Genomic DNA, 16,243 nt, shown 5'->3' on the forward strand with positions numbered 1-16,243 from the left:
GAACAAAATGTTCCAGACGCTGGGGCAGTAGAGTACCCCTTTAAATTGTACAACCATCTAAGATATAACTTTCATATTAATTGTGTGATGAACATATCATGCCTACAGCAGGTCAATTGCAAGCCTATTTTAATGCATTATTACACAAGCTGTAAATCTTCTGTGGTCCAACTGTTACATGACATGCTTGTTGTATATTCATTTCACATTCTGTATATTGCTTAGTATATTTAGTGCTTAGTATATTTGCTGGGCGAGCTCCCACTGCATACACCAAATCTAGCTATAGGCTCTCATTGACTCAGTGTAGGCCTAAAGGATGTCCTTTTGGTTTTTATTGAGGTGGTATGCATCTGCATACCTTTTTTGTTCCTGTATAGGAAGGTGCAGAAGACTTGTGCTTTCGTATGAAGTGCTCCACTGTAAAAAAGTATAAACTATGTATGTGGTTGGCATATGACACTGTGTGGCAATAAAGTGGCATAAGGTGGAGGAATAAAAAAAGTGATGTAGACATACCCTTAGGGTGCGTTCACACTACTGAATTCCTGCGGAATTCCACGAGCGGAACTCCGCGGTGTGAACTAAACATTAGTGTGAATGGGTCTCCGCGAGACCCGTTCACACTGCGGAATTTCCGCGGCTGAAATTGTTCCACACACAGAAATAACATGTTAATTCTTTGCGCGGATTCCGCAAGCACTGCATAGCCATCAATAGTGATGGCTCAGTGCCCCGCGGCCCTAGCGCCTCCAGCTGTGGCTGCCAGGCGGAATCTCCACTCGCGGAATACAGCGAGCGGAGATTCCATAGTGTGAACGCACCCTTAAGGTGCCCATACATTTTCGATTACTGTCAACCTAATGTTCATTCATCTGAGAGTTATCTCTCCTGGCCTATCTAGGATAAATGTTCATGTGTTCTCTATGGAGAGGTGAGTCACAGTCAGACAGCTCTGGCAGTCAGTGGCTTATCTTTCCCAAAACTAAGGGGTCGGTAGCCCACCCAACCCTTCCCTCCACCGAAAGTATCTGTTGCTGGAGAATAGGGAGGCCACTCCAGACCTTAGACAGTCATCCAAACGCAACAACGGGTTTGGGTGACTTAGTAGAAGGTATATGGACATTATGAGTTGATGGAAAAACATCTTCTAATAGATGAAGGGTAGCAACAATTTCTAACTAAACTCCAGAATGGCTAATATGACAGGCAATGTAAACAAAAAATAAAATTAAAATAAATAACTAGCCAGATTTGTCTTGGCAATATAACAAACTCTATAGAGGTTAAGAAGTTTGTTGTATCATGTTGTCATGTTTGGAACCCTTGCGTAGGCTACTGCTCTGCAGTAACTTTTAGTAGTATACCATCACAGGTTGCCACAACTGTTACAAGATCACCAAGATCTCACATCACTCTCATGTCTCATGACCTTTTCCAATCAGTTACTCTTTGCAGGTGCCATGTTTCCTTTAAATACATTTCTAGTCCTTCACTTTTTAATAAATCTGGTTCAGAGCCTCATGTCTTCACTGCTATTCCATATACCTGCAGTGTAGTAGTTCTCTGATCCTCACATCAATCATCTACATTTCGCATCGTCCACCCTGTTGTCTATAGTGTACTGAGGCATGTACTGTATCTCAAGGGATAGCAAGAAATTAAAGCAGATCTAATCTCTAAGTTGGCCCTGCAGTTTAGCTTTTATCTGTGAGTGGACCGGCTGAACACACAGCAGTTTAAGAGGTTACTGGTCCTAAAATCAATTTTACTTGAGGATCATTTCTTTCCTGCAGTGCACCGCACAATGCACAGTGCTTTGCAGAATTTCCACCTCAGTGATATGTGGACAGCTCTGTCCTTGTGCCTGGTATAGAACACTTGGGAGCCTGGGTCCTCCGTGCATATATTTCTAATGCTCATGCTCCTAATGTGAAAATTTGAAGCCCTTCTTCTCACGTCCTACATTACATTTGATGCAGAAGTAGGACATATCTTGTGGGAGAGGATGTTTAATTACGCATGGCGACAGCCCATTTTAAATACATTAGAACAATCAAGCTCCAGAAATCCCAGCAGAGACCTTTGTGAAATTAACATTATGGTACATTTTCCTGATGTGCTGTAAGCAAGTATACTTCTGAAAGTTAAATGAGAGGATAAGAGGATGAGATTAGATTAATTCTACACTCCACCCACACAGAAAGCGTATGATGGACCACATATAACAGGCTGCATACAAGCCGTCATCATTGAGCTATTCTCCATAGTCAATGCATAGCCTCAACAAAAGACACATATGAAATCTTGTATGTTAAATGTAAGCTGGTTACTTAGCCCTGAAAAAGGGACTTTCCAGTCCAGAAACTGGTCGGTTTCACTATTCACCCTGTGTGTCTTACGTACAAATGTAGTAACCATTTATAATGTCAGTGTGCGCTTGTAATGCCCTTCATTACTCACTTCTTTGTGGCTCTTGATGGTATGCTGTACTCTCATGTTGTGTATTTCCATTCTTCTCTGGGCTGCCATGCCTTTGCTTACTGCAAATCCTGGTCTGGTGTAAGAGGCCTTACAGGACCACCTTCTCTGATTTAAAGGATTAGCGTGCAATCTTTGGTCCCACCCCCCACCCCAATACCCTTTTAGCAGCACCAATTTAAGAGTTTTTGCCCATCATCTTGTATCTGAGCATTGTTTCTTGTGTTTCTAGCAAAGGTGCTGGTCTAATCCTAAAATTCCATGTGTGACTCATGCACTCCTTTACTATTCTGACACTCCTGTTGTTAACCCAGATTGCTGACTTGAACCTGTGCCACCTGCCATGACCCCTCACCTGTATTTGATTACATCTCTGCTTCACTCCTGGGTATCGTGAAGGTGCCTAGCCTATTAAATGTAAGATGAACAGCAATGCATACAGTACTGCTTAGACAGCAACTCACAAATTCACACCTGGTCTGGCTCCTTACAGGATTCTCCTTTCTGGCTAATAAAGGGGGCTTCTGCTAAGGTGACTTTGCTCCGTTAAAAAGGATTTCCACTGATTTATTTATTTTTATTCCCAGCCATGTGTGCAAAAGTTGAAGACATTTATAAATTAACATTATAGATATGATGAAGTCTGATTCCAGGAACAGTCACATTATCGCTTGTTCATTGTTGAACAAAGGGCATGGCTAGTATTCTAAATGTAGGCAGCATAGATGTCCCCCAGATTAGGCAGCATAGATATCCCCCAGATAAGGCAGCATAGATGTCCCCCAGATTAGGCAGCATAGATGTCCCCCAGATTAGGAGCATACTTGTCCCCCAGATTAGGCCGCACAGATGTCCCCCAGATTAGGAGCATAGTTGTCCCCCAGATTAGGAGCATAGTTGTCCCCCAGATTAGGAGCATAGTTGTCTCCCAGATTAGGCAGCATAGATGGCCCCCAAATTAGGCAGCATAGATGTCCCCCAGATTAGGAAGCATATATGTCCCCAAGATTAGGAGCATAGTTGTCCCCCAGATTAGGCAGCATAGTTGTCCCCCAGAGTAGGCAGCATAGATGTCCCCCAGAATAGGCAGCATAGATGTCCCCCAGATTAGGCAGCATAGATGTCCCCCAGATTAGGCAGCATAGATGTCCCCCAGATTAGGCAGCATAGATGTCCCCCAGATTAGGAGCATACTTGTCCCCCAGATTAGGCAGCATAGATGTCCCCCAGATTAGGCAGCATAGATGTCCCCCAGATTAGGCATCATAAATGTCCCCCAGATTAGGAGCATACTTGTTCCCCAGATTAGGCAGCATAGATGTCCCCCAGATTAGGTAGCATAGATGTCACCCAGATTAGGTAGCATAAATGTCCCCCAGATTAGGAGCATACTTGTCCCCAGATTAGGCAGCATAGATGTCCCCCAGATTAGGAGCATACTTGTCCCCCAGATTAGGAAGCATAGATGTCCCCCAGATTAGGAGCATAGTTGTCCCCCAGATTAGGCAGCATAGATGTCCCCTAGATTAGGAGCATAGTTGTCCCCCAGATTAGGCAGCATAGATGTCCCCCAGATTAGGCAGCATAGATGTCCCCCAGATTAGGCAGCATAGATGTCCCCCAGATTAGGAAGCATAGTTGTCCCCCAGATTAGGCAGCATAGATGTCCCCCAGATTAGGCATCATAAATGTCCCCCAGATTAGGAGCATACTTGTTCCCCAGATTAGGCAGCATAGATGTCCCACAGATTAGGCAGCCTAGATGTCCCCCAGATTAGGTAGCATAGATGTCACCCAGATTAGGTAGCATAGATGTCCCCCAGATTAGGAGCATACTTGTCCCCCAGATTAGGCAGCATAGATGTCCCCCAGATTAGGAGCATAGTTGTCCCCCAGATTAGGAGCATAGTTGTCCCCCAGATTAGGCAGCATAGATGTCCCCCAGATTAGGCAGCATAGATGTCCCCCAGATTAGGAGCATACTTGTCCCCCAGATTAGGTAGCATAGATGTCACCCAGATTAGGTAGCATAGATGTCCCCCAGATTAGGAGCATACGTGTCCCCCAGATTAGGCAGCATAGATGTCCCCCAGATTAGGAGCATAGTTGTCCCCCAGATTAGGAGCATAGTTGTCCCCCAGATTAGGCAGCATAGATGTCCCCCAGATTAGGAGAATAGTTGTCCCCCAGATTAGGAGCATAGTTGTCCCCCAGATTAGGCAGCATAGATGTCCCACAGATTAGGCAGCATAGATGTCCCCCAGATTAGGAGCATACTTGTCCCCCAGATTAGGAGCATACTTGTCCCCCAGATTAGGCAGCATAGATGTCCCTCAGATTAGGAGCATAGTTGTCCCCCAGATTAGGCAGCATAGATGTCCCCTAGATTAGGAGCATAGTTGTCCCCCAGATTAGGCAGCATAGATGTCCCCCAGATTAGGCAGCATAGATGTCCCCCAGATTAGGCAGCATAGATGTCCCCCAGATTAGGAAGCATAGTTGTCCCCCAGATTAGGCAGCATAGATGTCCCCCAGATTAGGCATCATAAATGTCCCCCAGATTAGGAGCATACTTGTTCCCCAGATTAGGCAGCATAGATGTCCCACAGATTAGGCAGCATAGATGTCCCCCAGATTAGGTAGCATAGATGTCACCCAGATTAGGTAGCATAGATGTCCCCCAGATTAGGAGCATACTTGTCCCCCAGATTAGGAAGCATAGATGTCCCCCAGATTAGGAGCATAGTTGTCCCCCAGATTAGGAGCATAGTTGTCCCCCAGATTAGGCAGCATATATGTCCCCCAGATTAGGCAGCATAGATGTCCCCCAGATTAAGCAGCATAGATGTCCCCCAGATTAGGCAGCATAGATGTCCCCCAGATTAGGAGCATACTTGTCCCCCAGATTAGGTAGCATAGATGTCACCCAGATTAGGTAGCATAGATGTCCCCCAGATTAGGAGCATACGTGTCCCCCAGATTAGGCAGCATAGATGTCCCCCAGATTAGGAGCATAGTTGTCCCCCAGATTAGGAGCATAGTTGTCCCCCAGATTAGGCAGCATAGATGTCCCCCAGATTAGGAGAATAGTTGTCCCCCAGATTAGGAGCATAGTTGTCCCCCAGATTAGGCAGCATAGATGTCCCCCAGATTAGGCAGCATAGATGTCCCCCAGATTAGGCAGCATAGATGTCCCCCAGATTAGGCAGCATAGATGTCCCCCAGATTAGGAGCATACTTGTCCCCCAGATTAGGCAGCATAGATGTCCCACAGATTAGGCAGCATAGATGTCCCCCAGATTAGGAGCATACTTGTCCCCCAGATTAGGCAGCATAGATGTCCCCCAGATTAGGCAGCATAGTTGTCCCCCAGTCAGCGCGGGCCGGTCAGAGCCAATCAAAGGGCCGTATATGGCAAGCGTGCCATGCAATGCCCAGGTCTGCCCCAGAGGGTTTCATAACCAACCATAATTGAGAAATTTTTGTTGTGGGAGCATGGTCAATCTACTCCGAGCCATCTGGCATTGGTGGCTGGAAATCCTGGCTGATCCATCCCTGATTAATCTTGACAAACGTCAGTCTCTCCACATTTTTAGTGGACAGACGAGTTTGCCTTGGGGTGACTATGGCCCCGGCCGCACTAAACACCCGCTCTGATGGCACACTACTGGCCGGGCAGGACAGCTTTTCCAGGGCAAACTCTGCTAGTTGTGGCCATAAATCAAGTTTGGCTGCCCAGAAGTCCAGCGAATCTTCAATGGTTGTTGGCATGGCCATGTCAAGGTATGCCACCACCTGCTGGTTCAGGTCCTGCTCCATGTCTACCTGCTGCTGATGAGTTGCTTCACTATGCGGGTGAAGAAAGCTACTCATCAGCGACTGTAGACTCAGGCTGCTGCTGATTGAGCTGGTATTGCTCCTGCCACCCCTCCCCTCCCCAGCCATGGCAGTGGAAGGTGAGCGCAGAGGGCCCCCCGAGTCAGACCTGCGAGTGGATGGACCATGTGGCCGATGGGCATCAGCCAACTGACTACGTAGAAACTCTCTGTAGTAGGTCAGTTTGTCCTCCCTCTCAGTGGGTGTAAAAAAGGCCCCCATTTTGGGACGGTAGCGAGGGTCTAATAAGGTGGAGATCCAGATGTCATCCCGCTGACGAATTTTGACAATTCGGGGGTCACTATGCAAGCAACTGAGCATGCATCGTGCCATTTGCGCCAGTGACTCGGAGGGACTACCTGCCTCCAGCTCCACTGCATACTGCCACGATGTGTCTGGGTCCCCTGTCTCAACTTCCTCATAACCCTTCAGCTCCTCTGGCTGCTCCTGTCCGAAGACTAGAGACACCGGCCATCTCATCCAACCTAAACTGTGCTCCGCTCTGCCCCTCATCATCCTCCTCCTCCAGTTCAGCCCCCAGAGGGCCCATGTAGCCTTGAGATGTAGGTGCAACGTCTCCATTGCCGTGACCAGCCATGGTTTCAATCATTTGTTGTAGGAAATATAGGAGTGGAATTACGTCATTCATGGCGTAATCCAGGCGACTCACAAAAAATGTGACTTCCTCAAAGGGCCTCAGCAAACGGCAGGTGTCACCTATGAGCTGCCACTGGTTCACATTGAAATTACACAGGGGAGTACTCCTATCTGCTTGGATCATCAAGAAATCGGTGATGGCTTTTCTTTGTTCGTATAGTTTGTCCAAAATATGGACGGTGGAATTCCAACGTGTGGCAACATCTTAAATAAGACTATGTTGTGGGATACCGTTCTGATGCTGCAGCTCAAGGAAGGTGTGCTTGGCGGTGTACGAGTGGCTGAAGTGCATGCACAGTTTCCTTGCCATTTTCAGGATATTTTGCAAATGGGGTGAAGACTTGAGGAAGCGCTTGACAACCAGATTCAACACGTGTGCCATGCAGAGTGCATGTTTCACACTTCCTTGTCGCAGCGCGGACACGATGTTCTTCCCGTTGTCGGTCCCCATGGTTCCCATTTCCAGATTTCATGGAGTAAGCCATACTCGGATTTCTTTACGAATGAACTTTAGCAGTTCCTCCCCTGTGTGACTCCGTTCGCCAAGGCAAACCATGTGAAGAACAGCTTGACACCGCCGTGCCCTATACACATGGCACGATGAAGGGCCGCCGAGATTTGGCAATGCAGTGGAGGCCGAGGACACGGTGGAGGATGAGAAGGCGGCGTCGCACACTGTAACAGGACCAACTGCCTGTGAGCGAGAGAGCGTGGAGGAGGAAGCGGTGTGACCTGTCCAAGTTGCTGTTGTGGCTGTGCAGGAACCACATTTACCCAGTGAGCCGTAAAAGACAACTACTGCCCGTAGTTACAGCTCCACACGTCGACGCTACCGTGCACTTTTGAACACACCGACAGGCTCAAGGACTGGCCCACCTTCTCTTGTACAAACTTATGCAGGGCTGGTACTGCCTTCCTCGCAAAGAAATGACGGCTTGGGGCTCTCCACCTCGGCTCTGCATAAGCTATCAATTCTCTGAAAGGTGCAGAGTCCACCAGTTGAAAAGGGAGGGACTGCAACACCAGCAACTTGGACTGGAGCACATTCAACTTCTGCGCCGTTGGATAAGTGGACGCATACTGTTTTCTCTTGGACATGGCTTCGCCGATGGATTGTTGGCGTAATAGCTAGCTAAAAGCGAGAGAAGCAGGAGCGACAGAAGGAGGGTTTGACACACAGCTCTCTTCGGCTGAGGTGGTGGAGCCTTGGCTTAATGAAGGAGGGAGCGGATGGCCACTGGGTGATGCAGCAGGCTGGACCACTACATCGGAGCCACGGTTCTCCCAGGCCGCTTTATGGTGGCGAAGCATGTGTTGACGCAGGGCCGTGGTGCCGACATTGGGACCCTGGCCACGCTTCACCTTCTGCCGACAGATCTTACATGTGGCTACGTGAACCTCCTCCGGATGCCTTATGAAAAACTTCCACACCGCCGAGTAGCTGATTTTCCCACCCGCAGTCTGCACTAATGGACTGCTACTGGCGCCGTCTCCAGGAACCCCTGTTCCACTACCTCCCGGAAAGGTAGGCTGCCGCGAATCAGGTGGTCTCCCCCGGGTACGTTTGGCTCCTGAATTTCCACTATTGCCAACCGTGCTACCGCCTTGCTGCCTCAAGGGCAACCTGCAATTCTCTTCTCCTGATGATGATGAAGCCCCTTCTGCACCCGGCTCCCAATTGCGATCGGCTTCATCATCATCAACAGTTGTGTGCACGTCACTGATGTCCTCCTCAGGTTCCCCAACAGTGTCTGCTTCAGGACCCTAAACACTTGCAACACCGCCTCCCACGTCACTCTCTGCATCACTACTTGGCCGCCTAGCGGAGCAAGCAGTGCATGTCTCCTCCCCTTCTTGGCTGTCCAGTAGCTGCTGACTGTGCTCTATTAGATTGTCCTCAGTAAATAGTGGAGCTGAACCCACAGCATAAGATACTTCTTTAGGAGAGGGAGCAGCATAGGACAAAGGCAATGGGAGGACAGGGACTGCTCCCGGGCCATGCCAACTGAGGGTTGTGTCTGAGGAACCCACCGACTGTTGACTGGGGGTGTCAGATGTCACTTGTGATGATGTGGATGAGTGTGTTAACCAATCCACGACAGCAACTGGGTTGCTGGTGGAGACACGACCGCTGGCTGATAAAGGGAGCTCAGGCCTCTCGCTGCGACTCCTGCTGCCACTCGCCCCAAGTCTGCTGCCAACTCTGCCTGACGTATTTAGGCCTCTGCCACTCCTCTGTGCATGTCCTGGCACTTCTCTGCCTGACATACTTAGTGCGTTTATGAGGGTATTACAATACGCTACACTACTCTTTAAAGTGTATTTGTCTAGAACAGCAGCAGGTGATTACTTACGGCTGTCCTTGAACAATATGTAGGCCCTTGACAGATTAACAGGTACTAGATGGTACAATACTTGGATGTACCTATGCGCTCTGCACTGATGAGGGCAGTAATATGCCTAACTATACGCAGAAAAAAACTCTGTATTTTTGTAAAACACCAGCCGGTGGATACTATGGTTTGGACTTTGACGGTATGGAGCAGCTTGACAGCTTAACAGGTACTAAATGGTACAGTACTTGGATGTACCTATGCGCTATGCACTGATGAGGGCAGTAATATGCCTAACTATACGCAGAAAAAACTCTGTATTTTTGTAAAACACCAGCCGGTGGATACTATGGTTTGGAATTTGACGGTATGAAGCACCTTGACAGCTTAACAGGTACTAAATGGTACAATACTTGGATGTGCCTATGCGGTATGCACTGATGAGGGCAGTAATATGCCTAACTATTAGCAGAAAAAACTCTGTATTTTTGAAAAACACCAGCCGGTGAATACTATGGTTTGGACTTTGACGGTACGGAGCACCTGGACAGCTTAACAGGTACTAAATGGTACTATACTTGCATGTACCTATGCCGTATGCACTGATGAGGGCAGTTATATATGCGTTACTATACACAGAAAAAACTATTTAAAAAAAAAAAAAAGACAGTGAATAGTATTGTTTGGACTTGCACAGTATGTAGAAAGCCCCTTGACAGATTAACAGGTACAAAATGGTACAATACTTGGATGTACCTATGCGGTATGCACTGATGAGGGCAGTAATATGCCTAACTATTAGCAGAAAAAACTCTGTATTTTTGAAAAACAACAGCTGGTGGATACTTATGGTATGGACTTTGACGGTATGGAGCACCTTGACAGATTAACAGGTACTAAATGGTACAATACTTGGATGTACCTATGCGGTATGCACTGATGAGGGCAGTAATATGCCTAACTATTAGCAGAGAAAACTCTGTATTTTTGAAAAACACCAGCCGGTGGATACTGTGGTTTGGACTTTGATGGTATGGAGCACCTGGACAGCTTAACAGGTACTAAATGGTACAATACTTGCATGTACCTATGCGGTATGCACTGATGAGGGCAGTAATATATGCGTAACTATACGCAGAAAAAACTATAAAAAAAAAGACAGTGAATAGTATTGTTTGGACTTGCACAGTATGTAGTCAGCCCCTTGACAGATTAACAAGTACAAAATGGTACAATACTTGGATGTACCTATGCGGTATGCACTGATGAGGGCAGTATTATGCCTAACTATTTTTGAAAAACACCAGCCGGTGGATACTATGGTTTGGACTTTGACTGTATGTAGGCCCTTGACAGATTAACAGGTACTAGATGTGTTACGCCGAGCGCTCCGGGTCCCCGCTCCTCCCCGGAGCGCTCGCAACATCCTCGCTACGGCAGCGCCCCGGTCAGATCCACTGACCGGGTGCGCTGCGATACCGCCTCCAGCCGGGATGCGATTCGCGATGCGGGTGGCGCCCGCTCGCGATGCGCACCCCGGCTTCCGTACCTGACTCGCTCTCCCTCGGTCCTGTCACGGCGCGCGCGGCCCCGCTCCCTAGGGCGCGCGCGCGCCGGGTCTCTGCGATTTAAAGGGCCACTGCGCCACTGATTGGCGCAGTGGTCCCAATTAGTGTGTTCACCTGTGCACTCCCTATGTATACCTCACTTCCCCTGCACTCCCTAGCCGGATCTTGTTGCCCTTGTGCCTAGTGAAAGCGTTCCCTTGTGTGTTCCTAGCCTGTGTTCCAGACCTCCTGCCGTTGCCCCTGACTACGATCCTTGCTGCCTGCCCCGACCTTCTGCTACGTCCGACCTTGCTTTTGTCTACTCCCTTGTACCGCGCCTATCTTCAGCAGTCAGAGAGGTTGAGCCGTTGCTAGTGGATACGACCTGGTTACTACCGCCGCAGCAAGACCATCCCGCTTTGCGGCGGGCTCTGGTGAACACCAGTAGTGACTTAGAACCGGTCCACTAGCACGGTCCACGCCAATCCCTCTCTGGCACAGAGGATCCACCTCCTACCAGCCGGCATCGTGACAAGATGGTACAATACTTGGATGTACCTATGCGGTATGCACTGATGAGGGCAGTAATATGCCTAACTATTAGCAGAAAAAACTCTGTATTTTTGAAAAACACCAGCCGGTGGATACTATGGTTTGGACTTTGACGGTATGGAGCACCTTGACAGCTTAACAGTTACTAAATGGTACAATACTTGGATGTACCTATGCGGTATGCACTGATGAGGGCAGTAATATGCCTAACTATTAGCAGAAAAAACTCAGTATTTTTGAAAAACACCAGCCGGTGGATACTATGGTTTGGACTTTGACGGTCTGAAGCACCTTAACAGCTTTACAGGTACTAAATGGTACAATACTTGCATGTACCTATGCGGTATGCACTGATGAGGGCAATTATATATGCGTAACTATACACAGAAAAAACGATAAAAAAAAAAAACAGCTGCTGAATACTATTGTTTGGACTTGCACAGTATGTAGCCCCTTGACAGATGAACAGGTACAAAATGGTACAAATGCACTACAGTCCACTGAACAATCACATATTTCTGAACAGCAGCAGGACCCAACAGTGCAGCACCACAAAAAATAAAAAAAATAAAAATCCAGGGATTAAACCCTAAATTGCACTCTGTCACACAATTCTGAGCAGCAGAAGATTTGTGGAGCAAATAAAAATAAACTCAATTGGGCTGAAAAATGAGGAGATAAGATGCTTCAAAAAGTCCAGGCAGCTTGTTGATCTGTATGAGGCAGCTGACAGCTATCTGCCCCTCTCTGCTGCAATGCTCAATAACGTGAATAGGAGGTTTAGCTATCAATGATCCTTCTCAGTGTGAACACGAAAGCACTCTGCACTCCTGCCTTTCCCTAATGCTGATGTGACTAGCAGTTGCAGTGTAACGCTGTGGTATGAGCTATTCACACACACACACGCAGTCCCGTCCTTTCTATCTGAGTGCATAGATGAAATGAAGAGAGGCAAGATGGCCGCCGATTATATAGGGGCTGTGACATCACAGGGGTCAGTGAACACTGATAGGCTGCATCTCACATGTGATTCAGGGTCAGCCCGCCTACCTTCATTCTCGCCGCTGTTTCCCGCCCTCCCATAATCCCCTGCCCCATGTACTGACATGTGGATCCGCCATCTTAGCTCTCCAATAGCCTGGAACGCTGTAAAATGGAGTTTAATGAAGCGATTCGCATGATAGAATCGCGGCGATATTCACATTCGTTGCGAATCAAATTTTTCATGAAATTCGTAACGAATTCGGGTTTGTCAACTTCGATTCGCTCATCTCTAGTGATGACCTTTGGTGTACAGACCCCAGACTGGACCAAAAGACACTCCCCCTTCCACACATTGCTCCCCATGGCCCTCTCTCATATATACTTTTCTGCATGACCCCATATCTCACATATACTTCTCTATATGACCCCTATCTCACATATACTCCTCCCTATGACCTCCTATCACATATATACTGCTCCATATGTCCCCCTATCTCACATATACTGTTCTGTATGACCCATATTTCACATATATATTGCTCCCCATGACCTTCTATCACATATATACGGTTCCCTATGACCCCTATCACATATATACTGCTCTCTATGATCCCCTATCACATATACTACTCCCTATGACCCCCTTCTCCCATTATACACTGCTTCCTATTCTCCTCATATACTGCTACCTATACCCCTATATTGCTAACTTTACCCCTATATACAGTTTACATGCCCCTCATCGCATGCATCGGTCTCCCCACCTTCCTCACAGCCCCCTCCCCCGTGCTTTTCCCTATTACCTGCTCCTCCTCTTTGTACACTGTATGGTTAAGGACCTGCAATGACATCATCAGGGAGTTCCTTTACCATACAGTGTGTCTATTCTGCTCTGTGGGCTCTCTGAATCCCGGGCTCCCACAGGACCAATCTCACATTACTGTAGTCTGCCACAATTTGCATAAAATCGTGACATTTTTGCCATGATTTTACCGCTATTTTGGACATGGTTGCCACACCCCCCCCCTTAAAACTGGCCCTAGTGACAGCCGTCACACCCCTTCCCATAGACATGCATTTAGGGGGCGTGGTCATGACTTCACAAGCGGGGCATGGTCGTGACATCACGAGCCTCCGCCCCGCATTGACAGTCATCCGGCACTGAGCGATGTTCGCTCCATGCACCAGATGTCTGGGGTGCCGCAGCCGAGATTGCGGTGGTCCCCAGGTTTTGATAAATCTCCCCCTTTATGCTGCAAGCAATGTCAGTTTTTTTGGTTTCTGGTAATGACAAACTATATTCTGGTTTTATTCATCATTTGTGTTTTCATTGCAGGCTTTTTCACCCAAATATCTACACTAGCCGATGTACAAGAGAATGTAATGGCGTATCTACATGTCCTGAGCAGACCAAAAGTTATTGATCAGGAGCACGATGTTGTGTGGACAGAGGCATATGTAGATAGTACGGTGAGTATAAGCTGTATTGTCAATACAGGTAATATGTAGAACATCGACTTACTACATATATCATTGCCGACCAGCAATTTACATATCATTAATGACAGCATAATCATCAATATAAAATTCCCACATTTAAAAAAAAATTGCTAAAATTTATTTTGATGAATAAATTGCTACTAATTATTTAAATTTTATTATTTTAATTTAGTGTTTAAGTTTACTAATACACATACTGTATACATTTTGAAAATATTTTGCCTGCAAAAAGGCATTATATATTATTTGGAAGTATACATGAACATGAAGAAACATCTGCTTTGAGTTCAAGTAATTTTATTCCAGATTTAATTCCAGTTCTTACATTGATGTTTTTTCTTTTTTTAAATCCTAAAGGTGTTAATATTTTTAAACCATTTGAATGGCTGTTGCTGTGTATTTGTAGAGGACATATGAAGGCCATATTGATTCAATTTTTATAATTTCCACCAGTATTTATATTCCCGGCTGTTGTCAGTTCCAAGCTTGGCAGAAAATAAATATAAGACATTTTCAGATTTAAAAAATTAAGATATTCTCAAATGTTTTATTTCTCTTTTTTTTTATTTGATCGGCAGTTTATTTTTTAATATACATTATATTCCCTAAAGTCTGCATAATTGTTTTTCTGATATGTGGTAATTCGGGGTTTGGACTACATTCACTTGAATTTGTTGTATTTTGGGAGAAAATTTGGATTCAGAGTCTTTGTTGTAAATTTGTGTAAAGTGCATTGTATGTCCTTCTATACTTTGTTCTGTACTGGAAGTGATGATGAATTAATGAGTCGAAATAAAATAAGTGGAAGTACTACTGTAAAAGCAGCATGTTAAAATAAAATTAGCATATTTCTTGAAATTTTTATATTTAACTATAACTTTATTATATATTTTTTATACAGTGTGCCTCAGTGGTTAGTCCGTTTGCCTTGCAGCGCTGGGATCCTAGGTTCAAATCCCATTAAGGACAACATCTCAAAAGGAGTTTGTAGGTTCTCCTTGTTCTGTTCCCTTCCCTATTTGTGTGGGTTTCCTTTGAGTACTTCGGGACTCCCACTCTCCAAAAACATACTGATACGTGAATTTAGATTGTGAGCTCCAAAGGAGACAAGCAGTGATTTTATGGGTGTAAAAGCACAGTGGAATATGTTGGTGCTACATAAATAAATGAACAATCCTTTATAAAGACATAATTTAATATATCCATTTTAAAATCATATTTTCCAGCATTTTAAAGCTTATCCCCTACCCACAGGGAGTAAGTGTCTAATCTCTGTGACCCAACCGCTGGAACCCTCACAATCTCCAAAATTGGTCCCTGGCTCTTTCTGTGGATGGAGTGGGGTAGACACGCCTCCTCCGTGCATTTTCTATGAAAGTATCTCAGACAGCCTGGATAAGTCTTAAAATGCTAAAGTACCCCTTTAAGTTGCACACCTGATCTAAGCTTAGTAAGGCCCAAAAAAGAGTCAGGAGAGTAGTGATGAGCGGCATTTCCCATATTGGAATTTGCAATATTTTGCGAATATATAGATGAATATATTCACGAATTTCGCGAATTCGTTATATTCGCATATTCGCATATGTGAATATTTGCGTATTCGAGGAAGAAAACAGTGAGGGGGTGGGCAACTTTACTATTGGTTGCTAGGGATGTTGTTGATAATCTCTGACAAGTGTATTTGCATCATTCTAATTGGCCCACAAGGGAAAAGAAGGAATATGCGAATATTCACATATGCGAATATACGAATTTTCACATATGTGAATTTGCGCATATGCTAATATTCACATTTGCGAATATTCACATATGCGCATATGCAGATGTTCATGGGACCCTACTGTAGAAAGGTAGCTGTAGTAGATGTAGTCATACCTGGACTTTGAATACTTACAGGTTCCTAAGATTTCTCTGTCACACATAGACACATAGTATTATAAATGGCACATGAAAGGTAGGGGGCCCTGTTACGGACTCTGCATTGAGTCTATTAAGGATCTTTACTAATAATTAACTCTTTGGCTACCCTAGTACTAAGCAAAGTTCAAAGAAGCAGTAAGATGCTCCCACCACCCACGGCAGACGTTATGAGTGTGCTATTTCAGTGTGTGAACTAAAGTGCAGAGCTAAGGAGGAAGTCGGATTTGTCTTTTATCCTGAGTTGTTTTTGGAAATTTCTCTTAATACACAGCCTGTTAGGTCTTTTCTTCAGCTCAGTCTATTGCTCATGCTGTCCTCACTTCTCTAAATGTCTCCAGCATATTGTAGAGTATGTCCTCCCAGTAACTGTAGCAATTTCATTCCATTGTTGCC

At 45.9% G+C, this 16,243-nt stretch overlaps 1 protein-coding gene across 1 annotated transcript in view; it reads left to right on the top strand.

Moving 5' to 3' along the window:
• CACNA2D3 (calcium voltage-gated channel auxiliary subunit alpha2delta 3) overlaps positions 1–16,243 on the top strand; it is a 1,201,789-nt gene that overhangs the window by 721,516 nt on the left and 464,030 nt on the right. The window contains exon 13 of the mRNA XM_056524384.1: positions 13,767–13,900. Within this exon, the coding sequence (XP_056380359.1) occupies positions 13,767–13,900 (134 nt within the window). The remainder of the gene's footprint in view (positions 1–13,766; positions 13,901–16,243) is intronic.

This window comes from Hyla sarda, chromosome 6, assembly GCF_029499605.1.
Source record: "Hyla sarda isolate aHylSar1 chromosome 6, aHylSar1.hap1, whole genome shotgun sequence".
Classification (NCBI taxonomy): domain Eukaryota; kingdom Metazoa; phylum Chordata; class Amphibia; order Anura; family Hylidae; genus Hyla; species Hyla sarda.